This window comes from Piliocolobus tephrosceles, chromosome 1, assembly GCF_002776525.5.
Source record: "Piliocolobus tephrosceles isolate RC106 chromosome 1, ASM277652v3, whole genome shotgun sequence".
Lineage (NCBI taxonomy): Eukaryota > Metazoa > Chordata > Mammalia > Primates > Cercopithecidae > Piliocolobus > Piliocolobus tephrosceles.
In genome coordinates this window covers 68,783,796-68,811,282 of record NC_045434.1, presented here as the reverse complement: position 1 = coordinate 68,811,282, position 27,487 = coordinate 68,783,796, and the positions used below count along the sequence as shown (strand labels likewise).

The window sequence follows — 27,487 nt, the reverse complement described above, 5'->3', positions numbered from 1 at the left end:
ACGTGAATTAGGGTTAGTCTTCATGGACCCAGTTGTGTATGCAATAAAGAAAGGCAAAGTTCAGAGGATTTCAAGACTGTTCTACACACAGTTTATTCACATCCTGATTCTGATTTAGTTGTTGAAGGAAATAATTAAAATCATAAGTATAATCAGACTGTAGCCATGAAGTTTGTGTGTTTGTGTGTGTATATATATATGTATATGTGTGTGTATAGTTTTTTTACTATGATAATGAGAGGAAATAGGCAGCAAATATGACTTTGTTTCTACTGTGCTTTTTAAAGACAGGTTTTATTATCAGCATGTAGTTTTATAATCATTGAAAAGTTAATGTCAAGATAAATACTTTGGAAAAACTGAATTTATTGATTGGTTCTAGTATAATCTTTAATGTTACAAATATAATATTAGTATACTGTGTTTTTCAAGTGCAGTTTTGCTAATTGAGTCACAGCTTTTTAATCTGGAATATTTTTAAGGATGATGATCACAAATACCTTGAGAATTCTTTTTGTGTCTAGGTTTAGCGACACCAGTAGACTTGAAGCTAAAATTGATACCCATCCTACAGCACATGCACCATGATGCAATCTTGGCTTCCAGTGCTCGTCAGCTTTTACAACAGCTGGTCACATCCTATCCGTCCACCAAAATGGTGATTGTGTCTTTGCACACTTTCACTCTACTTGCAGCTTCATCTTTGGTTGATACACCTAAGCAGGTAATTTCAATTTTCTTTAAACTGCCTATTCTCTGGTAAACTTAAATATATGATTAGAAATAAGAAAGTGGCCCATAAGTCTTGAGGATATTAAGGTTCTTTTCTGTAATAAAGGTCAGATTAATTTCCTTTTGCTTGCTTTTTTATTCTCTCTGTTCACAGTACTGATTGTTGGGAGCCCTTGAGGAAAATGAGATGTTGTGGGGTACATGGCTGGCTGTGAAGTTGGCCATATTAAAAAAAAAAAAAAGATAGAAAGGATTGACTATCTGTTAAATGCCAGGTCCTGTGCTAAAACTTTGAAGTTAAATGGTAATATTTTACAAACATGGAGAAAGAAGTCCAAATGCGGGCACGTAGCTAATGAGTGACAGGGCTCTGATTTGAAGTGAGTCCTGTCCCTTTATAAGTTTCACTAAACTGCACTGCATCTCTAATGATCATTTCAGTTACAGTATTGTTTATGGAGTGACTTATTTCCTTTATAGATTCAGCTTCTGTTGCAGTATTTGAAGAATGATCCCAGGAAGGCAGTAAAGAGACTTACTATTCAAGATCTGAAATTACTTGCTAGTAAGACACCACATACTTGGAGTAGGGAGAATATTCAGGTATGTAGAACTTGTAACATTTTATATAGAAAAAATAATATAACATTACAATATAGTAAAATGTTTTGCATTTTTATATTGTCTTTGTCATCTAAGTGGTTAAATATGAAAAACTTCTAAAGCATTGTTGATGTTTGTGGCAGAAGTTATTTTATAAGTGGCACAATAAATATATAAAACTTCTATACTTCAGTGTTTGTTTTAGTCAATGAAACTTGCCACTCAATTGCTTGTTCATTTTCCCATAGTAGCACTAAGGCTAATTGAGAAGCCCAATTACATTGGTTTTTTTATTCTTGTATTTTTCAGTCAATTTGGAGAGAAAAATTTAGGGGCTGACTGTTATCTGTAATGGAGATGGGGCGGGATGGGCAGCTGGGGAAGTATGTTTCTCCATGGAGAGCCGAAGACATTCTTAAGTCTTCTTTTGTAAACAGAAGAGCAGATCTCACTCTTTAGACTTCTAATGTGACATCTTTGACACCATCTATTACCATCTGTTAGGTTAAATTAATATTTTATATTTATTTTTTTCTCAAAATAGAACCCTGTTTACCCATTATCAATAGAGACACACCATTTTGCAAATAATGCTATTTAAAATGGAATGGAAGTTTTTATCTCTTAGCATTATCATGACTCCAGTGGATCAAAAATCTTTGAATTTCAGATTATTAAAACTAAACTGCTGTGTTTGTTTTTCTGTTTGTTTGCAGTTTTCTAAACATCTTTTAATTTACTATATTATGATTTGATGGTCACAGATATCCCAAGATAAGGACAGTTATTAAATCTGCATTTCAGAGATAGGCACTTAGGGTTCAGAGAGACTTAATATGCTTAAGAGAGCATCTTAAGAGAAGTAAATTGAGAATTTAATTAAGAGAGCTTCTGTCCTCTGATCCCTAGTCCTACTGCTTTTTCTACTAAATAATGCTATCTTTCCAAGAAGAGAATGTACCCAGCCACTTTAGTCATTTTAGAGAATTTGTATAAAGAACCAAACCCAGTTATTTAGAAAGATCAGTGGGCGGAGCAAGATGGCCGAATAGGAACAGCTCCAGTCTCCAGCTCCCAGCGCGAGCGACACAGAAGACAAGTGATTTCTGCATTTTCAACTGAGGTACTGGGTTCATCTCACTAGGGAGTGCCAGACAATCGGTGCTGGTCAGCTGCTGCAGCCCGAACAGCGAGACGAGGCATCGCCTCACCTGGGAAGTGCAAGGGGGAAGGGAATCCCTTTTCCTAGCCAGGGGAACTGAGACACACAACACCTGGAAAATCGGGTAACTCACACCCCAATACTGCGCTTTACCAAGGGTCTTAGCAAACGGGCACACCAGCAGATTATATCCCACACCTGGCCGGGAGGGTCCCACGCCCATGGAGCCTCCCTCATTGCTAGCACAGCAGTCTGTGATCTGATGGCAAGGCAGCAGTGAGGCTGGGGGAGAGGTGCCCGCCATTGCTGAGGCTTAAGTAGGTAAACAAAGCCGCTGGGAAGCTCGAACTGGGTGGAGCTCACAGCAGCTCAAGGAGGCCTGCCTGTCTCTGTAGACTCCACCTCTGGGGACAGGGCACAGCTAAACAACAACAACAACAAAAGCAGCAGAAACCTCTGCAGACGCAAACGACTCTGTCTGACAGCTTTGAAGAGAGCAGTGGATCTCCCAACACGGAGGCTGAGATATGAGAACGGACAGACTGCCTGCTCAAGTAGGTCCCTGACCCCTGAGTAACCTAACTGGGAGACATCCCCCACTAGGGGCAGACTGACACCCCACACCTCACACGGTGGAGTACACCCCTGAGAGGAAGCTTCCAAAGCAAGAATCAGACAGGTACACTCGCTGTTCAGCAATATTCTATCTTCTGCAGCCTCTGCTGCTGATACCCAGGCAAACAGGGTTTGGAGTGGACCTCAAGCAATCTCCAGCAGACCTACAGCTAAGGGTCCTGACTGTTAGAAGGGAAACTAACAAACAGGAAGGACACCCACACCAAAACCCCATCAGTATGTCACCATCATCAAAGACCAGAGGCAGATAAAACCACAAAGATGGGGAAAAAGCAGGGCAGAAAAGCTGGAAATTCAAAAAATCAGAGCGCATCTCCCCCTCCAAAGGAACACAGCTCATCGCCAGCAACGGATCAAAGCTGGACGGAGAATGACTGACGAGATGAGAGAAGAAGGCTTCAGTCCATCAAACTTCTGAGAGCTAAACGAGGAATTACGTACCCAGTGCAAAGAAACTAAAAATCTTGAAAAAAGAGTGGAAGAATTGATAACTAGAATAATTAATGCAGAGAAGGCCATAAACAAACTGACAGCGATGAAAACCATGACATGAGAAATACGTGACAAATGCACAAGCTTCAGTAACCGACTTGATCAACTGAAAGAAAGAGTATCAGCGATTGAGGATCAAATGAATGAAATGAAGCGAGAAGAGAAATCTAAGGAAAAAAGAAGAAAAAGAAATGAACAAAGCCTGCAAGAAGTATGGGATTATGTACAAAGACCAAATCTGTGTCTGATTGGGGTGCCTGAAAGTGAGGGGGAAAATGGAACCAAGTTGGAAAACACTCTTCAGGATATCATCCAGGAGAACTTCCGCAACCTAGTAGGGCAGGCCAACATTCAAATTCAGGAAATACAGAGAATGCCACAAAGATACTCCTTGAGAAGAGCAACTCCAAGACACATAATTGCCAGATTCACCAAAGTTGAAATGAAGGAGAAAGTCTTAAGGGCAGCCAGAAAGAAAGCTCGGGTTACCCACAAAGGGAAGCCCATCAGACTAACAGCAGATCTCTTGGCAGAAACTCTACAAGCCAGAAGAGAGTGGCGGTCAATATTCAACATTCTTAAAGAAAAGAATTTTAAACCCAGAATTTCATATCCAGCCAAACTAAGTTTCATAAGTGAAGGAGAAATAAAATCCTTTACAGATAAGCAAATGCTTAGAGATTTTGTCACCACCAGGCCTGCCTTACAAGAGTCCCTGAAGGAAGCACTAAACGTGGAAAGGAACAACTGGTACCAGCCATTGCAAAAACATGCCAAAATGTAAAGACCATCGATGCTAGGAAGAAACTGCATCAATTAACGAGCAAAATAACCAGTTAATATCATAATGGCAGGATCAAGTTCACACATAACAATATTAACCTTAAATGTAAATGGACTAAATGCTCCAATTAAAAGACACAGACTGGCAAACTGGATAAAGAGTCAAGACCCATCAGTTTGCTGCATTCAGGAGACCCATCTCACATGCAGAGACATACATAGGCTCAAAATAAAGGGATGGAGGAGGATCTACCAAGCAAATGGAGAACAAAAAGCAGCAGGGGTTGCAATACTAGTCTCTGATAAAATAGACTTTAAACCATCAAAGATCAAAAGAGACAAAGAAGGTCTTTACATAATGGTAAAGGGATCAATTCAACAGGAAGAGCTAACTATCCTAAATATATACGCACCCAATACAGGAGCACCCAGATTCATAATAAAGCAAGTCCTGAGAGACTTACAAAGAGACTTAGACTCCCATACAATAATAATGGGAGACTTCAACACCCCACTGTCAACATTAGACAGATCAACGAGACAGAAAGTTAACAAGGATATCCAGGAATTGAACTCATCTCTGCAGCAAGCAGACCTAATAGACATCTACAGAACTCTCCACCCCGAATCAACAGAATATACCTTCTTCTCAGCACGACATCACACTTACTCCAAAATTGACCACATAGTTGGAAGTAAAGCACTCCTCAGCAAATGTACAAGAACAGAAATTATAACAAACTGTCTCTCAGACCACGGTGCAATCAAACTAGAACTCAGGACTAAGAAACTCAATCAAAACTGCTCAACTACATGGAAACTGAATAACCTGCTCCTGAATGACTACTGGGTACATAATGAAATGAAGGCAGAAATAAAGATGTTCTTTGAAACCAATGAGAACAAAGATACAACATACCAGAATCTCTGGGACACATTTAAAGCAGTGTGTAGAGGGAAATTTATAGCACTAAATGCCCACAAGAGAAAGCTGGAAAGATCTAAAATTGACAGTCTAACATCACAATTGAAAGAACTACAGAAGCAAGAGCAAACATATTCAAAAGCTAGCAGAAGGCAAGAAATAACTAAGATCAGAGCAGAACTGAAGGAGATAGAGACACAAAAAACCCTCCAAAAAATCAATGAATCCAGGAGTTGGGTTTTTGAAAAGATCAACAAAATTGACAGACTGCTAGCAAGGCTAATAAAGAATAAAAGAGAGAAGAATCAAATAGATGCAATAAAAAATGATAAAGGGGATATTACCACCGACCCCACAGAAATACAAACTACCATCAGAGAATACTATAAACACCTCTACGCAAACCAACTAGAAAATCTAGAAGAAATGGATAATTTCCTGGACGCTTACACTCTCCCAGGACTAAACCAGGAAGAAGCTGAATCCCTGAATAGACCAATAGCAGGCTCTGAAATTGAGGCAATAATTAATAGCCTACCAACCAAAAAAAGTCCAGGACCAGATGGATTCACCGCTGAATTCTACCAGAGGTACAAGGAGGAGCTGGTACCATTCCTTCTGAAACTATTCCAATCAATAGAAAAAGAGGGAATCCTCCCTAACTCATTTTATGAGGCCAACATCATCCTGTTACCAAAGCCTGGCAGAGACACAACAAAAAAAGAGAATTTTAGACCAATATCCCTGATGAACATCGATGCAAAAATCCTCAATAAAATACTGGCAAACCGGATCCAGCAGCACATCGAAAAGCTTATCCACCATGATCAAGTGGGCTTCATCCCTGGGATGCAAGGCTGGTTCAACATATGCAAATCAATAAATGTAATCCAGCATATAAACAGAACCAAAGACAAAAAACCACATGATTATCTCAATAGATGCAGAAAAGGCCTTTGACAAAATTCAACAGCCCTTCATGCTAAAAACGCTCAATAAATTCGGTATTGATGGAATGTGTCTCAAAATAATAAGAGCTATTTATGACAAACCCACAGCCAATAATACTGAATGGGCAAAAACTGGAAAAATTCCCTTTGAAAACTGGCACAAGACAGGGATGCCCTCTCTCACCACTCGTATTCAACATAGTGTTGGAAGTTCTGGCTAGGGCAATCAGGCAAGAGAAAGAAATCAAGGGTATTCAGTTAGGAAAAGAAGAAGTCAAATTGTCCCTGTTTGCAGATGACATGATTGTATATTTAGAAAACCCCATTGTCTCAGCCCAAAATCTCCTTAAGCTGATAAGGAACTTCAGCAAAGTCTCAGGATACAAAATTAATGTGCAAAAATCACAAGCATTCTTATACACCAGTAACAGACAAACAGAGAGCCAAATCATGAATGAACTTCCCTTCACAATTGCTTCAAAGAGAATAAAATACCTAGGAATCCAACTTACAAGGGATGTAAAGGACCTCTTCAAGGAGAATTACAAACCACTGCTCAGTGAAATCAAAGAGGACACAAACAAATGGAAGAACATACCATGCTCATGGATAGGAAGAATCAATATCGTGAAAATGGCCATACTGCCCAAGGTAATTTATAGATTCAATGCCATCCCCATCAAGCTACCAATGAGTTTCTTCACAGAATTGGAAAAAACTGCTTTAAAGTTCATATGGAACCAAGAAAGAGCCCGCATTGCCAAGACAATACTAAGTCAAAAGAACAAAGCTGGAGGCATCACGCTACCTGACTTCAAACTATACCACAAGGCTACAGTAACCAAAACAGCATGATACTGGTACCAAAACAGAGATACAGACCAATGGAACAGAACAGAGTCCTCAGAAATGATACCACACATCTACAGCCATCTGATCTTTGACAAACCTGAGAAAAACAAGAAATGGGGAAAATATTCCCTATTTATTAAATGGTGCTGGGAAAATTGGCTAGCCATAAGTAGAAAGCTGAAACTGGATCCTTTCCTTACTCCTTATACGAAAATTAATTCAAGATGGATTAGAGACTTAAATGTTAGACCTAATACCATAAAAATCTTAGAAGAAAACCTAGGTGGTACCATTCAGGACATAGGGATGGGCAAGGACTTCATGTCTAAAACACCAAAAACAATGGCAACAAAAGCCAAAATTGACAAATGGGATCTAATTAAACTGAAGAGCTTCTGCACAGCAAAAGAAACTACCATCAGAGTGAAAAGGCAACCTACAGAATGGGAGAAAATGTTTGCAATCTACTCATCTGACAAAGGGCTAATATCCAGAACCTACAAAGAACTCAAACAAATTTACAAGAAAAAAACAACCCCATCAAAAAGTGGGCAAAGGATATGAACAGACATTTCTCAAAAGAAGACATTCGTACAGCCAACAGACACATGAAAAAATGCTCATCATCACTGGCCATCAGAGAAATGCAAATCAAAACCATAATGAGATACCATCTCACACCAGTTAGAATGGCAATCATTAAAAAGTCAGGAAGCAACAGGTGCTGGAGAGGATGTGGAGAAATGGGAACACTTTTACACTGTTGGTGGGATTGTAAACTAGTTCAACCATTATGGAAAACAGTATGGCGATTCCTCAAGGATCTAGAACTAGAAGTACCATATGACCCAGCCATCCCATTACTGGGTATATACCCAAAGGATTATAAATCATGCGGCTATAAAGACACATGCACACGTATGTTCATTGCGGCACTATTCACAATAGCAAAGACTTGGAATCAACCCAAATGTCCATCAGTGACAGACTGGATTAAGAAAATGTGGCACATATACACCATGGAATACTATGCAGCCATAAAAAAGGATGAGTTTGTGTCCTTTGTAGGGACATGGATGCAGCTGGAAACCATCATTCTCAGCAAACTATCGCAAGAACAGAAAACCAAACACCACATGTTCTCACTTATAGGTGGGAACTGAACAATGAAATCTCTTGGACTCGGGAAGGGGAACATTACACGCCGGGGCCTATCATGGGTAGGGGGCAGGGGGGAGGGATTGTATTGGGAGTTATACCTGATGTAAATGACAAGTTGATGGGTGCTGACGAGTTGATGGGTGCAGCACACCAACATGACACATGTATACATATGTAACAAACCTGCACAATAATAATGATAATAATAATAATAAAAGATCAGTGAGAAGCACGGTATTATTCCTTCTCATTTTTTTTCTTATTGTGAGATCACACATACAGAAAAGTATGTAAAATGTATAAATAGTTTAAATACTTTTAAGTGAGAAAAGTATGTAAAAATGTATAAATAGTTTAAATTCTTCTAAGTGAAAACCCATGCAACTTCCATCCAGCTGGAAATAGAATATTACAGGATCACAGAACCCTGCCTCCTTCCCTTGCATGGTCCTTCCTGATTGAAACTTTACAGCTACCAAAAGCAAACCACTATTTTGACTTTCGTGATAATAATTTATTTGCTCTTCTTTTACCTTCTTCACATGTATTCCTAAAGAATACTGTTTAGCTTTCTTTTTGTTTCTTTTGCTCAGCGTTACACTGGTGAGACTTATCCATGTCTTTTCCCTTTAATTGTAATGTAGTATCCCATTGTATGAATGTATCACAGTTTATTTGCTCTTGATGTGTTATTTCCAGCATGGGCCTGTTGCAAACAGTGCAGAACATTCTTCCCTTTGTCTCCCAGTGCACACATGCAAATTTCTTTAGAGTGTATACCTAGGAATGAAATTTCTGACTTATAGAAAATGCGTATCTTCAATTTTAACAGATAATGTCAAACTATTTTCCAAAGTCAATGAAGCAGTTTACATTGCTGCTGTGTATGAGGGCATCCATTGATCACATCCTTACCAACACATAGAATTATCAGACTTAAATTTTTACCAGTTTAGAAATTGTACTTTTTATGTATGACTCCTTGATTATTAAAGAAATTGAACACCTTTTTAATACGTTTATTGATCATTTGGATTTTCTCTTATGACATGGCTATTCAGGTCTCTTGCCTATTTTTCTGTTGATTTGTAATTATTTTTTATATATTTTGAATACTGATACTTTGTTGGTCCTTGGCAATTCTGTATAAATTTCAGAACCAGCTTGTCAAATTTAACAGTTTGATTGGGATTACACTGAATATAAAGATCAGTTTGTATGGTAACTTTATAATACTGTCTTCCAGTGCATGAACATGTTATATCTTTCCACTTATTTTAGGTCCCTTTAATGTGTCTCTTGCCCTAGTCTATTTCGTCTGATATTAATATCACTACTTTAGCTTTCTTTTACATTTGTTGACATGATAGGTTGTTTACCATCTTTTTAGTTTCAATCTTTATATATCTTTATGTTTCACATGTTTCTTATAAACAGCATTTAATTGGATTTTTTTTTTGAGACAGAATTTTGCTCTGTCACCCAGGCTGGAGTGCAGTGGTACAGTCTTGGCTCACTGCAACCTCCACCTCCCGGGTTCAAGCGATCCTCCCACCTCAGCGTCCCAAGTAGCTGGGACTACAGGCATATGCCACCACACCCGGCTAATTTTTGTATTTTTAGTAGAGAATCATCATCATGTTGCCCAGGCTGGTCCTGAACTCTTGACGTCAAGCAGTCCACCTACCTCAGCCTCTCAAAGTGCTGGGATTACAGGTGTGAGCCACCATTCCCAGCCTAATTGGATTATTTTTAATCCAGCCTGGCAGTCTTTGTCGTTTTCAGATGGAGCATTTGATTCATCTGATTTACTGTGATTTATCACACATTTGAGTTTAAATCTACCATTTTATTTTGTGTTTTCTCTGTGTCTCCCCTGTTCCTTTTCACTCTTTGGAAGAAATGGGGGTTTCTTCTGGATTGATTATTTTTGATATCTTACCATTCCATTTGACTTGACTAGTCTGGAAGTATACAGTCTTGTTAAATATTCTTTTAGTTGTTATCCTAGAAATGAAAATATAACTGATAGTCATTTTTATCAGTCTAAAGTTAATTCTGCTAAAAGTCCTTTGAACACACTTGAATGCCCTTTTCATCACTCTAAACTTTTATGTATTATTGTTTTGTGTAATTAAAATACAAGTTAAATAAAATACAATTAAACTATTTTTTCTTATATAGTTTTGTTATTGTTTAGGAAATTAATTGTTCATTTGGACCTTCCATTGTCTTTGCTCTCTTGCATCTCAGCTATTTCCTAGTTACTTTTCCTTCTGCCTTCGGAAGGTCCTTGAGTGAGAGTCTGTGGTGGTAAACCCTCTCAATATTTCCTTGCCTAAAAATGCTTTCATTTTGTCCTCAATCTTGAAAGATACTTTCTCAGGATACAATTCCCAGGGCGTTGAGGATACCATTCTGCCGTCTACTGGTTTTCTTTATTGCTGCTGAAAAGTAGTAATACTCTTTGGAAGGATTTTTTTTTTTTTTTTTGCTTTAAAATTGTTCTCTTTGACTTGATTTTCTGTAGTTTCACTATGAAATGTCTAGTTGTGAATTTCTTTTTAAACTATCTAGACTGTGTTTGATTTCTTGAATCAGAAGATTGGTGTCTTTCAGCACTTCTGGGAAATTGTTACTTGTAATTTCTTCAGATATTGCCACTGTCTCTGTTTCTCAGCTTTTATTAAGCTGAGAACCTATTAAAGGTATGGTAACCCTTCTCCTGTTAATCCTTCATGTGCCTTATCTTGTTTTCTATTTTCTATCTCTGTGCTGTGTTCTTGGTAATTTCTTCTTATATGTATTTTAGTTCAATAATTATTTTTTCAGTTTATCTAAAGTCTGCAGATTTGTCTCTGCTTTCTATTTCTATACCCTTTTTCCTTGTTTACCTGGTTGTTTTTCACTTTGAAATACTCATTATTCTTGGAGAAGTATGTGTGGGAATTATTTGAGGTTCAGACTAAAAAGTACTTTCCTGTAGAGATTTGCATTTGCTTCTGCTAGACAGAGACGTCAGATAGTGATAAATGCTGCCAAGAAAAATTAAGTCAGGAAGAAGATTAGAGAATATGGAAGGTGGAGCTTGCAGTTTTAGGGCTGGTTAGAGAAACCCTCACTGAGATATTGACATTTACGGAAAGACCTAAAGAAGGGAATGTCAATTTTGTGGGCCCCTGAAGGAAGGGTATTATCAGCAGGAGAAAAGCCTGAAGACCCTAAAGTGAGAACATTCATGAGTGTGAGGTCAGTGTGACTGTTAATAGGGGAGATTAGTAGGAGGTGATGTTAGGTGATGATAGGGAAGAATAGGCATTTAGGGCCTTCGAGTCCTTCTTAAGGACTTTAGCTTTTTACTCTACATGAGATAGATTGCCTCTGAAGATTTTGAGCAGAGGACATTATCTGACTTAAGTTCTAAAATATTATCTCTGGCTTAGCTATATTGAGACTAGGTTGTAGGGGCCCAAAGGCGGAAGCTGGGAGAACATTTAAGAGGCAGTAACAAATAATCCAATTAGAAAATATATAGTTACCTGAACCAAGGTAGTTGGGGTGGTAGTGAGAAGTGGTAATAGTTTGGATATATTTTAAAGGCTAGAGCTGATGGATTTCCTGGCATAGTGTAGAGAAAGAAAGGTGGCTATAAACTTTTTGCCATCAACAAAAGCAATTGTCATTTACTTGGAATGGGCAAGACTCTGGGAGACTCATTTCTTGAAGATCAAGAGTTCACTTCTGAGTATATAAAGTGTAAAATGTCAGATATCCAGGTGGAGATGTCAAGGACATATGTGCCTGGAGTTTAGTGGACAGATATAGCTGAGGTTATAAATATGGGAGTTATCAGTTTATAGATGGTATTTGAAGCCATGAGACTGGATGGCTCAACTAGGAAGACGATATGGCTAGAGAAGATTTAGGGAATGATGAGCTGAGAAACAACCAGCAAAGTAGCCTGGAAAGGAGTGGCCAGTAATACATAAGTCAGAATAGTATTTTATAGGGAGAAGACCCTGATCTACCACGAAAGCTGTTACAGCCGTATTCGCCAAGATAAGGACTGATAGTTCACCTTTGCGTTTGGCAACATGAAGTCATTGATAACCTTAAGAGAGCAATTTTGCTGCAGCATTGTGGGTAAAAGGCTGATTAGAGTGGATTCTGCAGAAAAACAGGAGAGAGATTTAAGGCAGTGTATGTACATTGGTCCCTCAGTGTCCCTGGAGATTGATTCCAGGACCGACCCTTCTCAAGATTACTTATAATACCTAATACAATGTAATTTTAAGTAAATAGTTGTATTATATTGTTTTTTATTTGTATTATTCTTTTTTATTATTAATATTTCAAATACTTTCGATCTGGAGTTGGTTGAATCAGTGGATGCGGAACCCATGAGTATTGAGTGCCTACTGTAGAAAACGTTTTAAAAGGAATTCTGGGCTGGGTGTGGTAGCTCATGCCTGTAATCCCAGCACTTTGGGAAGCCAAGGTGGGTGGAGTTCAAGACCACTCTGACCAACATGGAGAAACCCTGTCTCTACTAAAAGTACAAAATTACCTGGGCGTGATGGTGCATGCCTGTAATCCCAGCTACTCTGGGAGGCTGAGGTGGGAGAATGGCTCGAATCCGGGAAGTGGGGGTTGCAGTGAGCCGAGATTGTGCCGTTGCACTCCAGCCTGGCAACAAGAGCAAAATCTGTCTCAAAAAAAAAAAAAAAAAAGGAAATCTGCTCTCAAGGGAGCAGAGAAATGATGTGGTATTGCTAAAGGGTATGCTGTTTGTTTTTATCCTGGGAGGAGTAAACTTGTTTTTTATTGATGGAAATGACCTGGTAGAGGGCAAAAATTGCTAGAGCAATGTCCTTGAGTAGGTGAGACTGGAAGGGACCCAGAGTAGAAGTAGATAAGCTTTCTCTAGTTCACATAGAATCGGAAGGAAGACCTTAAGAAGCCTAATGTGAGTGAGTGAGTAGGTATTATGGTAAAAAGTTACAGAAAGTCTCTTGTGATGGATTTTTTTGGGTTTTGTTTTGTTAGGTAATTAGGAAACATGGTCATTAGGTATGGGTAAAAATGGGGGAGGCAAAAAGAAACTTTTTAAGGAAACATAGAAATTCAAATAAACATAGAAATTCAAATAAATTCAAATAGAGGATTGCCAGGTAAGATATTTGAGTAAAGCAATATACAATGTGGTGTCTGGCACATACAAATAAATACTTTTTAAAGGGTAGCTGTAAGTTAAAGGTAAGTTTATTCTTTAGTTTTCCTTTTTGAATACTTTGACAGATTGTAGGGTTGGGGTTGTGCTGTCTTAATAAAATGAACTGGGAAGTTTCTCTTTCTATACTCTGGAATGGTTAAGAACTATAACAGAATTTTCTGTTTCTGAAGGTATAACTTTAAAAGTACCATAAATTTATCTGGATCTAGAACTTTTTCCAGTGATAGTTGTTTTGAGAACGTTTCCAATCACTACATGTTATTTTCCTGTCAGTTTTTTAGCTCTTCTGGAATCAGTTTTGGTCATTTGTTTCCCATTTAATTTACTTCTCAAATTCATTAGTATCAGCATAAAGAGTCTTTTTAACTTCTAATATCTTTGATTTTTAAAAATTTTTATCTTGTACATTTGTGTTTATTTCCCCTTTTTCTTTTTCTTTCTTTCTTCTTTTTTTTTTTTTTTTTTTTTTTTTTTTTGTTGGAGATAGAGTTTCACTCTGTTGCACAGGCTGGAGGGCAGTGGCACCATCTCGGTTCACTGCAACGTCCGCCTCCAGGGTTCAAGCGACTCTCCTGCCTCAGCCTCTCAAGTAGCTGGGATTACAGGCATGAGCCACGCTGCCAGGCTAATTTTTGTATTTTTAGTAGAGACAGGGTTTCACCATGTTGGCCAGGCTGGTCTCGAACTCCTGACCTCAGGTGATCCACCCGCCTCGGCCTCCCCAAAGTGCTAGGATTACAGGCGTGAGCCACCACGCCCGACCTATATATCCCGTTTTTCTTGATTAGACTTGCCAGAAGCTTTGCTTTCTCATCTTTTTCAAGTGCTTGGTACATTTATTTTTATTTTTCTTATTTAATAATGAAAGCAGTTAAGACCATTAATTTGCTTCTTGGTACAGATTGACCACATTTCATAAATTATGTCTTGTGTTGTTCTTATTGCCATTAGTTTGAAATGCATTTTTTAAAAAGTCGGATTTATTGTGGTATAATTTATTTACAGAAACTTTTCTAGGTATGCAGTTGGATGAGTTTTTACAAATGTACAAAACCACCGCCACAGTTGAGATACAGAACATTTTCATCACCCCTCAGAGTTTCTGCAGGCCCCTCTGTAGTCAGTCCTTTCCCCAGCCCCTGACTACTACCAGTCTGATTTCTGTTGCTGTGATTTTTGCCTTTCTAGGATATAAATAGAATCATATGATATATGGCCTTTTGGATATAGCTTCTTTCACTTACCATAATGCTTTTAATATTTATCCATGTTGTTGCATGTAGCAATAGTTCATTCCTTTTTATTGCTGAGCAGTATTTAGATATATGGGCATACAACAATTTGTTCACAAGTTGGCGGACATTTGGATTATTTCTGTGTTTTTGGCCATTATGAATAAAGCTGCAATCATACACGAAAATCATACACAATTTTGTGTGACATCTCTTGGGTAAATACCTAGAAATGGAATTTCTGGGTTGTGTGGTAAACACTTACTCCATTTAACTTTGTAAGAAACTGCCAAACCGTTTTCCAAAATTGCAATACTATTTTACTTACCCACCAGCCATATATGAGTTTTAGTTCTGTATCCTTGCCAGCACTTTGTGTTGTATGGTTTTGTAATAGGTGTGTAGTGGTATTTCATCATGGTTTTATTTTGCATTTTCTTAATGACTAATGATGTTGAGCATCTTACAGGCTTATTTGTCATCTGTATCTTCAGTGAAGTGCCTATTTTAATATTTTATATTTTTATTAGGTTTTTTGTCTTTTTATTATTGTTATTTATATATTCTTGATATTTTATCAGATATATGTTTTACAAATATTTCCTCTCAATATGCGTCTTTAATATCTGTCTTTTGAAAAGAAGTTTTAAGTTGTGATAAAATCTATCTAATTTATTAATGTTTTTCCTTTTATAGGTTGTATTTTATCCAAGAAGTCTGCCTAACCCAAAATCACAAAAGTTTTCTCCTAAAAGTTTTGTAGTTTAATTTTTATATATAGCCCTGTGTGATCCATTCTGAGTTGACTTTTGTGTATGGTATAAGATAGGCATCAAGGTGCATTTGGATAGCCAGTTGTAGCACCCTTTCGTGGGGAAAACTTTTCTTTTCCCATTGAATTACTTTAGCATCTTTGTTGAAAATCAGTTGACCATATCTGTGTGGATTTATTTCTAAATTCTATTCTGTTCCATTGGTCTGTATATCTGTCATTAAGCAAATAGGACACTGTCTTGATTACTGTCATTTTATGGCAACTCTTGGAATCAGTGTGAGTCCTCTACCTTTGTATTTCTTTTTCAAAATTGTTAGGCTGGGTGGGATGTGGTGGCTCATGCCTATAATCCCAGCACTTTTAAGAGGCCAAGGTGAGAGGATCACTTGAGGTGAGGAGTTTAAGAGTAGCCTGGGCAACATAGTGAGACTCTGTCTCTACAAAAAAAAATTTTTTTTTAAATCAGCTAGGCATACTGGTATATACTTATAGTCCTTCCTTCTTGGGAGACTGAGCTGGCAGGATCGCTTGAGCCCAGGAATTCAGTTTGGCTATTCTAGGTCTACTGCCTTTCCATGTAAAATTTAGAATCAGTTTGTCAATTTCTACTGAAAAAAGGCTGCTGGGATTTTTATTGGTCTTTACATCTGAAGATCAATTTGGGATGAATTGACATTTTAATAGTATTGTGGGGGGTTGTTTTTGTTTGTTTGTTTGTTTGTTTTGAGATGGAATCTTGCTCTGTCACCAGGGCTGGAGTATAGTGGCGTGATCTCAGCTTACTGCAGCCTTCACCTCCCAGGTTCAAGTGATTCTCCTGCCTCAGCCTCCCAAGTAGCTGGGATTACAGGTGCACACCACCACCCTCAGCTAATTTTTGTATTTTTAGTAGAGATGGGGTTTCACCATGTTGGCCAGGTTGGTCTCAGACTTCTGCTCTCAAGTGATCTGCCCGTCTCAGCCTCCCAAAGTGGTGGGATTATAGGTGAGAGCCACTGTGCCTGGCCAATAGTATTGTGTTTTTTTTGAACATGGTATATCTCTCTTTTTTTTTTTCTTCCTGTTTGGAGCTAGGTTTCACTCTGTTGCCCAGGCTGGAGGGCGGTGGTATGCAATCATGATTCACTGCAGCCTCAGGTGATCCTCCCACCTCAGCCTCTGAAGTAGATGGGACTGCAGGTACATGCCACCACGCCTGTCTAATTTTTGTATTGATGGTATTTTGCCACACTGCCCAGGCTGGTCTCAAACTCCTGGTCTCAAATGATTCACCTGCCTTAGCCTCTCAAAGTGCTGGGATTCCAGGCATGAGCCACTGCACCTGGCCTATCTCTCTCTCTTTTTTTTTTTTTAAGCTCTTCTTCAGTTTCTCATCAGTGGTATTTTTGTTTTGTTTTGTTTTTTTCGTAGGTTTTTGGGGAGCAAGTGGTGTTTGGTTACATGAGTAAGTTCTTTGGTGATTTGTGAGATTTTGTTGTACCCATGACCCAAGCACTATGCACTGTACCCAATTTGTAGTATTTTATCCCTCATCTTATCAGTGGTTTTTATTTTTATTTATTTATTTTTTGAGACAGGGTCTCACTCCAGTGCCCAGGCTGGAGTGCAGTGGTGTGATCACGGCTCTTTGCAATCTTGACCTCCTGGGCTTAAGTGATCCTCCTGCTTCAACCTCCCAAGGAGCTGAAACCACAGGTGCACACCAATGCCCAGCCAATTTTTGTATTTTTTTCTAGAGACAAAATCTCGCTATTTTGTCCGGGCTGGTCTCAAACTCCTGGGCTCAAGCAATCTGCCTGCCTCAGCCTTCCAAAGTGCTGGGGTTCCTGCCTCAGCCTTCCAAAGTGCTGGGGTTATAGGCGGGTACCACCACGCCGGGCCACGTGGGTGGTTTTTAGTTCAGCATATAAATCTTGCACATATTTTGTTAGATACATTCCTAAATATTTCATGGTTTTAATGCTACTGTAAATGATTTTTTAAAATATCCATGAGAGCAATTTTTGTTTCTTCTTTGACCATGGCATTAGTGTAATGTTTTCTACTTTTGAAGTAAGTAGTTTTCCATATTTGTTGGTGGAATTTTTGTTATTGCTAACTTTTTGTTATTCTTAAAGTTTATTTGTGGCCCATTGTAGGATCACTTTTTGTAAACAGTTCAGGGGTTTGAAAAGAAGACATGTTTTGTTTTGGTTTGGTTTGGTTTTGAGATGGAGTTTTCCTCTGTTGCCCAGGCTGGAATGCAGTGGTGCTATCTCAATTCACCTCAGCCTTCGCCTCCTGGGTTCGAGTGATTCTCCTGCCTCAGCCTACTGAGTAGCTGGGATTACAGGTGTGAGCTGCCGCCCCTGGCCTGTAGTCTTACTGGAAGAGAATATTTGATTTATGCAACCTCTTTGTTACAGAGCAAAATATTATTTGTTCCTGATAGTCTCAAAGATGTAAATTTTATTTTTAGCATTATCTCTTCTGAGAGCTTCTAATTTGTACCTTATCCGTGACTAGGAGGAGTGACAAGTTCAGCCTTAGAATTAGTTCTTGTAAAAATCTTTTTCTTTGCAGTTAGTACAATGGAGACAGAAAACTTTGAGGTATTATGTCTCTGACAGAATACTTTCAAACACAACTTTTTTTTTTTTTTACTTTAAAGATTATAAACTTCATTTTACTATACTTTTCTGGAACACATCCCTGGTGGCCAGTCCTATTCCAGGGTATAGGAGAAGACCCTATTTAGGGATTGACCCAGAAAACAATAATTCAGGCCAGAGCCTCTAGTTGAGTAGTGAGTTAAGCCAGTAGAGAGGAAAATGTAGACCAGATAGTTAGTGAAGAAGGCAGTGGTAATAAATGAGACCAAGGACTCCTTTTGAAAAGACAGTTTTTCCTTTTCGTTGATATGAAAAATGATCCTGGTAACAATTTTGTAGTAGGTAATGTCCATAAACCAGATTTTATATTGAAATGTGATTGACGTACCATTTCTGAGGAACTTCATGATTTGCTCTGTTATGCTTACTGATTTGGATTAATGAACATTTAAATCGGTGTTTTTTTATTTTATTATTATTATTTTTAAGACAGAGTCTTACTTGTTGCCCAAGCTGGAGTGCCGTAGCACAATTGAAGTTCACTGCAACCTCAAATTCCTGGGCTCAAGTGATTCTTCCACCTCAGCCTCCCAAGTAGCTAGGACTACAGATGTGCCCCACCACACCTAGCTAATTTTTAAAAACTTTTTAGTTTTTAAAAATGGGACTTTGCTATGCGCCCAGGCTTAAACAAGTATTTATTTACTGAGACTGCTTTAGGTTCCCAATAATGTGCTAAATGACAGAAAAAGAATATGATGTTGTAAATAATTTTATCACAAGATTTTCTAATACTCAGTTTTTTAAATGGTAAAATTCTTCTTATTTAAAATTATTGTCATTTTGTATAAAATGTCTCACCTACTTTATTATCACAGAAGGCTAAATATCTATTATACATAGAGCAATCTGAGACATAATATGGAATACATATAAATACAGGACGTAGTTCCTAACTTCTGGGGCTGTTTGGTTTAGGATATTAGTCCTAATCACAAGTTAATTAACGGTACAAGGCAGGCCAATTTAGGTAACAAAAAGTGAACAAACGGAAATGGCCTAAGTGCTTAAATAAATAAATATAAATTATAGTATTAAATAATAATCACTTTTTTAAAATGCATTCTTTTGAACTTCAGTAACAGCATCTATATCTGCTTTTATTTCCTCATCCCCTGCTGTTTCTTTTACACACTTGCATTTTGATCTGTTTTCCTGTCACTCTGCTTAGGCACTTTACATTTGGCACTGTCAACCTGCCCCTTCCTTTGGCACTTAACTGTCCTCACTCATTCATTACACTACCTAACCTGCACCTTCTCTGTATTCTTCACTGCCCTTTTTCTTCCAAGTTGAGTCCATGGCTCTCTGCTTTCTACCAGTTATTCTCTGTCATTCTTATAGCCTTTCTTAATGCCAGTTTGCAGGGCCTCCGACAATCTAATCCTTTTACCTGAGCTTCTATATTGTTCTCTAGCATAGTAGCCTATATGGGTTGCAAAGTGCTTTGACTTTCAGTGGCTTTGTAATCTTACAGACAGTAGATGTCACCTCACTTACATTTGATTTTTAATTTTAATTGTTTTTTAAATGCCAGCGCATTCATGTGGTCAAAATTCCAAAACTACAAAAGGATATATAGTGACTATTTCCCACCTACTGTTCTGTCATCTACACAGCTCCTTTGCCCAGTGGTAACCAATATCTCTTGTATATTTTTCTAGGGGTGTTTTTTATGAAAATCAGCAGTTCTTTGTAAATACCCCATTTTACAGACAAAGAAGTTGGGACTCAAATATTTCAGTAATTGGCTCATATCAGAGGGATGGTAGGTGGCAGAGCCAGAATTCTGATGTGTGTCTTCCAATTAAAAATTTGCTGTACCTTAGATTCCAAATGCCTGGTGGATGTTTTCTTCTTGGACTTCATATCTCATCCTATTTTCTGTCCTTTTTCTAAAATTGGCTTATCCCCCATAAATTTCAATCTTTTAAATGGAATCTGGTTACTAGATTTGAAAGTTTGCAATAATTATTGAATCCTTCTTGTTCATTTCTTGATATGTAATCTCTTTAAAATGTCTGTCATATTCATTCACTATTCTGCATTCCTGCCACCAAATTCTAGTTCAGGCCATCATCACCACCTGCCTGGATTGCTGACAGAGGCTATAGGTTGGCATCCTTCACTCTCAGTTCTCTTTGTTAACTTTGTTTTGTTTACCATTTGCCAGAATTATCTTCCCTAACACTTTAGGTGCCATTATTCCTCTCCTCTGGCTTCTTTTTTTCATTTTTCATTAGGTTTTAATTGCCTAACTTTTAAGGCTCTATATCATCTGGCCTAATCCCCCCCAATCTTAGCCTCTATCCTTTTGAACATTTCTCCTCTTAGGCCAAAATTAAACACCCCATATTCTGGCCTAATTGCCAAAGTATGTGTTGTATGCATTACCTAGACTGTCTTCCCTTCGGTTACCAGAAACATACTGCATCTTTCAGGTCTATTTCCATTCCTTTCATAATTTTTGTGCTGCTGCTGTTTTTCTTGTTAACTAGGTCTTTCTTTCAGTCAAAAAAGTATTCATACACCTGACAAAAGATTTCTAGAGTTCAAAAGTATACAGTGAATGAAATATAAGTCATCTCTTCTCATAGGTCTCCTCTGCAGAAGTGATCACTGTTAATAGTTTCTTATGTAACCTTCCTAAACTTTTTCATCAATATGGAAACCTGTGTATGCCCCATCTTTTTTTCTTTACAAGTGAAAATACACTACATGCATGTTTTAAACCTTTTACCTCTTAATATGGGGGAACATTTTTTTTTTTTTTTAATTTTTTTTAGATGGAGTCTTGCTCTGTCGCCCAGGCTGGAGTGCTGTGGCGCGATCCCCGCTCACTGCAAGCTCCGCCCCCCGGGTTCACGCCATTCTCCTGCCTCAGCCTCCCAAGTAGCTGGGACTTCAGGCACCTGCCACCACACCTGGCTAATGTTTGTATTTTTAGTAGAGACAGGGTTTCACCATGTTAACCAGGATGGTCTTAATCTCCTGACCTCATGATCCGCCCGCCTCGGCCTCCCAAAGTGCTGGGATTACAGGTGTGAGCCGCCGCACCCAGCCGAACATCTTATATTAGCAGCTAGATCTACTGCACTTTTTTTTTTATCAGCTATGTGGTACTTCTTTTATATACGCAGTTCCCCGCTGATAGACATTAGGGTTGGTTCTGATACTTTTACTGTTACTGTTGACATTTCTACATCGAATAGTTTGTGAAAAATCACCTTTGTGAACATAAATTTTCAGAAAAGAAATTTCAAGGTCTAATGATGGATATTTTAAAATTTTTGAGAGTTAATACCAATGACTCACCAGAGAGATTTATACCATTTTACTCTTCTAACAACAATGTGTGAGAGCACCTATTTCCCCATATTCTTTAGTGTTATGTATTATCAAACTTTAACCTTGGTCAATCTGATAGTTAAAAAGTGACACATTTTAATTTAAAATTTTCAAAGTATGAATGAGGTTAGACTTTTTATTTAAAAGACATTTGTGTGCATTCTTTCTGTGAGATACCAAATTTTTATTGAGTTTTTGCCTATTTATTAGTAAGAACTTTTTTTTTTTTTGAGACAGAGTCTTGCTCTGTCGCCCTAGCTGGAATGCAGTGGCGTGATCATGGCTCACTGCAGCCTCTGTCTCCTGGGTTCAAGCGATTCTCCTGCCTCAGCCTCCTGAGTAGCTGGTACTACAGGCGTGCACCACCACACCTGGCTGATTTTTGTATTTTTAGTAGAGATGGGTTTCACCATGTTGGCCAGGCTGGTCTAGAACTCCTGACCTGAGGCGATCCTCCTGCCTTGGCCTCCCAAAATGTTGGGATTACGGGCGTGGGCCACTATGCCCGGCCAGAACTTTGTATATATTAAGGTTCTTGGTCCTTTACTGATGTTATATGATGTGACTATTTTTTTCTAGGTTTGCCAATTATCTTTTTATTTTTGTATTGTTCCACGTTACCTCATAGTACTTTTTACAGTTTTGGGTTTTTATTTGCCATAAAAAAAAACAAACAGGGATATAGTGTTATTTTACCAAATGACTGGTCAATTGTCTTTGTAGTTTTAACTGGTATCTTTAATTTTAAATGCCATTATCATATATTAAATTCTAGTATATATTTAAATCTTTTCCTTGCCAGTTTTTCTGTATGTTTTCTGATTTTTATTTTTCCACGTGATCTTTAAAATCAGGTAATCTAAATCGTCCTGCAATTTTGTTGACATTTTTATTGAGGGTCATATTAAATTTATTTTAACCCTTTCTGAAATGTTATTTTTAACTTTTTCCTTAGACTTTTAAGTTTTGCTTATTTTCTGAACCTTTGTCTTTGTGAGAGAATGGAAATTAATTTAACAAAACAGTTATTTGACTTGTTATATTACATGCAGTCATATGATACAGAGCCGTGTGATAAAGGATAAGGCAAGAGTCACTGTACTGTGATTACATATTCATAGTTCACTGCATTGAAAGAAAAACTAGCATCTTATTTTTTGGTAATACTTCAAACTACCTGGTCAAGAGTAGAGTAAATGACCAGAAATGGGGGAAGATAGCTCTATTCACTTAGAAACTAGATAGAATTCCATATTCTCTGTTATTTTTAAAAATTACACATATATGAAATAATATTCATATCTCTCTTAGGTAAGCAAAATATGGTGGGGATTTCAGAATAGTTTTACATTTACAGAAAAATTGAGAAGATAGTACACAGGGTTCCCACATTCCCCCACTATTTCCCCTATTATTGACATGTTACAATAGTATAGTACTTTTGTTATAAATGAACCAATATTGATGCATTGTTATTATTAACCAAAGTTCATTCTTTATTCGTAATTTTTTAGTTTTTACCTAGTGTCCTTTTTATGTATCAACATAGTTTACATTTAGTTATCCTGCCTCCTGAGGCTCCCCTAAGGAGTTTGGAAGTTTGACTTAGTGCTTTTTTTGTTTTTTTCTTGAGACAGGGTCTTGCTCTGTCCCCCCACTAGAGTGCAGTGGCGTGAACATGGTTTACGGCAGCCTTGACCTGGTGGGCTCTAGCGATCCTTCTGCCTCAGCCTCCCAAGTAGCTGGGACCACAGGCATGTACCACTAGAGACAAGGCCTCATATTGAGCCCAGGCTGGTCTCAAACTCCTGAGCTAGAGTGATCCTCCCACCTCCCAAACTGGTGGGATTACCAGAATGAGCCACTGCACCTGGCCTTGACTTAAGTTTTTTAACATGAAAAAAAGTTCTTAATATATAATTTTCTAAAAACCAGAAAATGTAAATGGAGTAGACAATTTAGAAGTATATTGATGTTTTTAACTTCTATATTCATTTCTCTTCTGCATTCCAGGCACTTTGTGAGTGTGCCCTCCAGACTCCTTATGACAGCTTAAAACTAGGGATGTTGTCTGTCCTTTCCACACTATCAGGGACCATCGCCATCAAACATTACTTCAGTACAGTTCCAGGTAAGGAAAAGAAGGGAGATACTATATAAATAATGTGCTAACTCCTTTATCCGTATTTATGTTGCAGGTTGTTTCTTCTATAAAGCTTTAACATCAGGGAAAGTTTCAAAAATCTCATACTCCATTACATGCTAGTGGTTTATTTGAACATGATTTCTTAACTAATGCCTATGATAACAACATCTTGCATCCTTGATCTTAAGTCAATAATGTATTTTTCTAGGTTTGTCCTTTTTTTTTGAATTATATGTGGGTGAAAATATTTTTAAGGATGCTTAAAATAGTTGGTTTGCTTTTGTGTATCTCTGACTCAAAGTGCCCTTTGAATTTAAGTACATTTCAAAGGTCAAGTAGTAGTCAGTTTTAAGAGCAAATGTCATATGCTTCCTTTTAGGTGCGTATTATTTCTCTGGAAAACAATTAAAATAAAACTTTACTCCAGCTCAAAATGCTTTCCTAGTTACCAGTTGAAGATGATTAACTCTAAAATGCTTTCATTAATGTCCAGTAAGGAGCTTGCTTACCTAACAGACTTAAAGCTAAACTTTTTTGTCATTTTGGATTTTTTTGTTTGTTTCTTTTTGTTGTTTTGTTTTGAGACAAAATCTCACTCTGTTGCCCAGGCTGGAGTGTAGTGGGGGGATCTTGGCTCACTACAACCCAAACCTCCTGGGTTCAAGCAGTTCTCTTGCCTCAGTCTCCCGAGTAGCTGGGACTACAGATGCCTGCCACCATGGCTGGCTAATTTTTGTATTTTTAGTAGAGATGGAATTTCACCATTTAGCCCAAGCTGATCTCAAACTCCTGGCCTCAAGTGATCCACCCACCTTGCCCTTTCAAAGTGCTGGGATTACAGGCATGAGCCACTGTGCCCGGGCTGGTTGTTTTGTTTCAATGCAAGCTTTGAGGAACTTCTGTTGCTTCCTTTTGTAGTCAGTTAGTTTGAATTAAAGAACTGTAATGTAGATTTGTTTGTCCCTTTTATGGCCGCATAGTGTATGATACTTTCTAGGTGTAGGGAATTCCCTGCCATGTAAGTCTTAATAGGAAGCTATAAAGACCTGATACTCTGTTGTCACACCTCCCTTCCAGCTAGTGTGCTTACATGTGGCCTGGACTCGACTAATCATTTCCATGCCACAGACTAAATTGGGAGCCAGTAACAACAAGGAAGTGGGGATATGAGAGAATGGGGATATGGTGATGTAGCAATGACAGAGCAACATTTGTTTCCAGAATATACTCTAGCAGTGGGTGTTTGCTATGTCTGGTACCCTGTGACAGAAGTTAAGCTGTGACATGAAATAATCAGTAACAATGGCTGCTGTGTCCTCACTGGACTAATTCCATGCATGGTCTTTTGGGCTGTGGTCTTGGTTGCTCCCTGGCCTTTTTCTTATTTGTTTTCTGACCTTGTTTTCCTATTAATTTTGCAGGCTTTCCAGTGATTCTGTGAAGTACATTATCAATTATCTATTGCTACATAACAAAATCACCCCAAAACAAGTAGCTTAAAACCATGACCTTTTTATTTGCTCTAATTCTGTCAATCAGCCATTTTAACTGTACTCAGCTGGGCAGTCCTACTGGCCTCACTCGGGGTCACTTATGTGACTACGGTCATGTATGACTAGGATTGGATGGTCTAAGATGACCTCATTCACATGCTAGAAATTGAAAGGCTTTCTGCTGAGGCACCTTAGTTTTTATCCATGCAACTCTTGCTGGGTTAGCTTGGGCTTGTTTTCAGGATGTTGGTTGGAGCTAAAAGAAAGCAAGCCACCAACACACAAGCACTTGTCAACCTTTTGCTTGCAGCCTGTTTTCCAATGCTTTATTGGCCAAAGCAAGTCACATGGAATTGGAAGATCACATGGTAAAGGAGCATGTCCACAAGGGATGTGAGAGATTATCACAGCCTTCTTTAGAAACAACCTATCATATACCTGGGGTGCTTTCAATTTATTCTTTTTCTGCATAAATCAGCCAGTGTATTTCTTAGCTTGCAGTTAACATCCGTCACCGACATTGCACTTTGAAAGAGCTGTGGTAGACAAAGTCTTAATCATGTATTAGAATGGATGAGAGCTTTCCCATACAAGTAGCCTTTCAAGTGAGGCATATGCAAAGGAGTTTATAAGTATTGAAACTGAGACTCACAAAGGTTTGACGGTATGTCCAAAGTTCACATACTTGTGAAGTGTGTGAGCCTAGGCCTGAACTCAGTGGTCTGACTCAGAATTCTCTTTTTTGTACCAAACTGACTTACATGTGTGATAACTTTCTTTTTCTTTATTTTTTAATTCCAAATACATGTATTAGCATTATGTTGGGTTATAATATTTAAACACTTTTCAAGCTAGGTATTTGTCCTTTTATTGAAGTTTGTGAATTTTGGCTTATATATGGAATTAAGCAAAGGCTTAAATAAATAGACTAGATAATATTTATAAAAAATAGAAGTCAAGGATTTTCCAAAGTTAGATTATTTCCATAAATAAAGGTAAATCTTTATTTCTGTTGATTAGGTTTTTTTCAGTGTAGCCAAAAGTAGTTTAAAAAGCAAACTTAAATTTAGTATGTCTAAATCATCACTAACACATGGCTCAAATATATAAGATGTTCAATATCGGACGTATTTAAGATAAATGCACCTTAAAACAACACTTGAAATAATTTTAATCCATCAGATTGGCAAGGATTTAGAAGTTTGATAAACATGGTATGTCGACAAGGGTGTGGGTAAGCAGTTATTGCTGCTGCGAATGTAAATTATTAAGCTTGTACATAGGTGATTTGGAAATACTCATTAAATTACAGATAACCCAGACATTCCACTTCTAGGAATTTATCTTATTTACATAGTCACACATTGAGAAATGGCATAAATACAAGATTATTCTTAGCACCATTTTATACAATAGCAAAATATTATCCCTCAGTAGAGGATGTAATAGCATTAAAAGGTCCATCAATAGAGGACTCAAAGAAATTATGACACATCACTGCAATAAAAATCAATGCAATTTACTAAAAAGAAAACATGGCATGGAACAGTCTCCATGATATAATATTTAAAGAAAAATAAAACAAGGTGCAAAACAGTATGTGAAAAGGAAAAAGAAAGAAAGAAAGAAATGTGCTTATAAGTCGATAGACTCTCTGGAATGATACCCAAGAAGCTGATAACATTGGGTCGGGGAGGAAAACTTTTCTCTCACTAGCCTTTTACTGTTTTCTACTCTTTGTTGTACCTTGTGAGCCTTGTGAGTTTATCTTAGAAAATCATTACAAAATAAAAATTAAATTAAAAATAATCTTATTCCTAGAAAACATAGGAAAAGGCTAAAAAATATTAGATTTTAAAAGCAGGATATTGGCCAGTATCTACATATCCTGATTGTATGTGAGTTTTTAAATTGTACTGTTGTACATAGGGGGAAAAAGCTTTAAAAGAAATATTTCAGAAAATTAACAGTAAGCCATGATTGCACCACTGCACTCCAGCCTGGGCAACAGAGTGAGACTGTTTCAAAAAAAAACAAAAACAAAAACCCAAAAAACACTGAGGCTGTCTCCTAAGCTTGTATTATATTAAACCAGAAATCAATAAAGTGACAATAGGTCCCACGCCACCTCAGATAGTCATGGTTTATGCCTATTGTAATTCTTAATAGTGTCCCTTTCAGCCTCAAAAAAATACAGTCACCCTTGGTATGAGAGACAAAGTTGAAGTTGACAGGAATCATGGAAAAATAAGCAGAGGAAAGGAAGACAGTAATGGGAGACTCTTTTAAGTGGTGGAACAAGCTCTAATCTCC

General features: G+C 37.8%; 1 protein-coding gene across 4 annotated transcripts in view; it reads left to right on the top strand.

Moving 5' to 3' along the window:
- INTS7 (integrator complex subunit 7) overlaps window positions 1-27,487 on the top strand; it is a 101,941-nt gene that overhangs the window by 26,212 nt on the left and 48,242 nt on the right. For all 4 annotated transcript variants that reach the window (XM_023203806.3, XM_023203808.1, XM_023203807.1 and 1 more), the window contains 3 exons: window positions 525-724; window positions 1,213-1,335; window positions 23,549-23,666. In XM_023203806.3, the coding sequence (XP_023059574.1) occupies window positions 525-724; window positions 1,213-1,335; window positions 23,549-23,666 (441 nt within the window). The remainder of the gene's footprint in view (window positions 1-524; window positions 725-1,212; window positions 1,336-23,548; window positions 23,667-27,487) is intronic.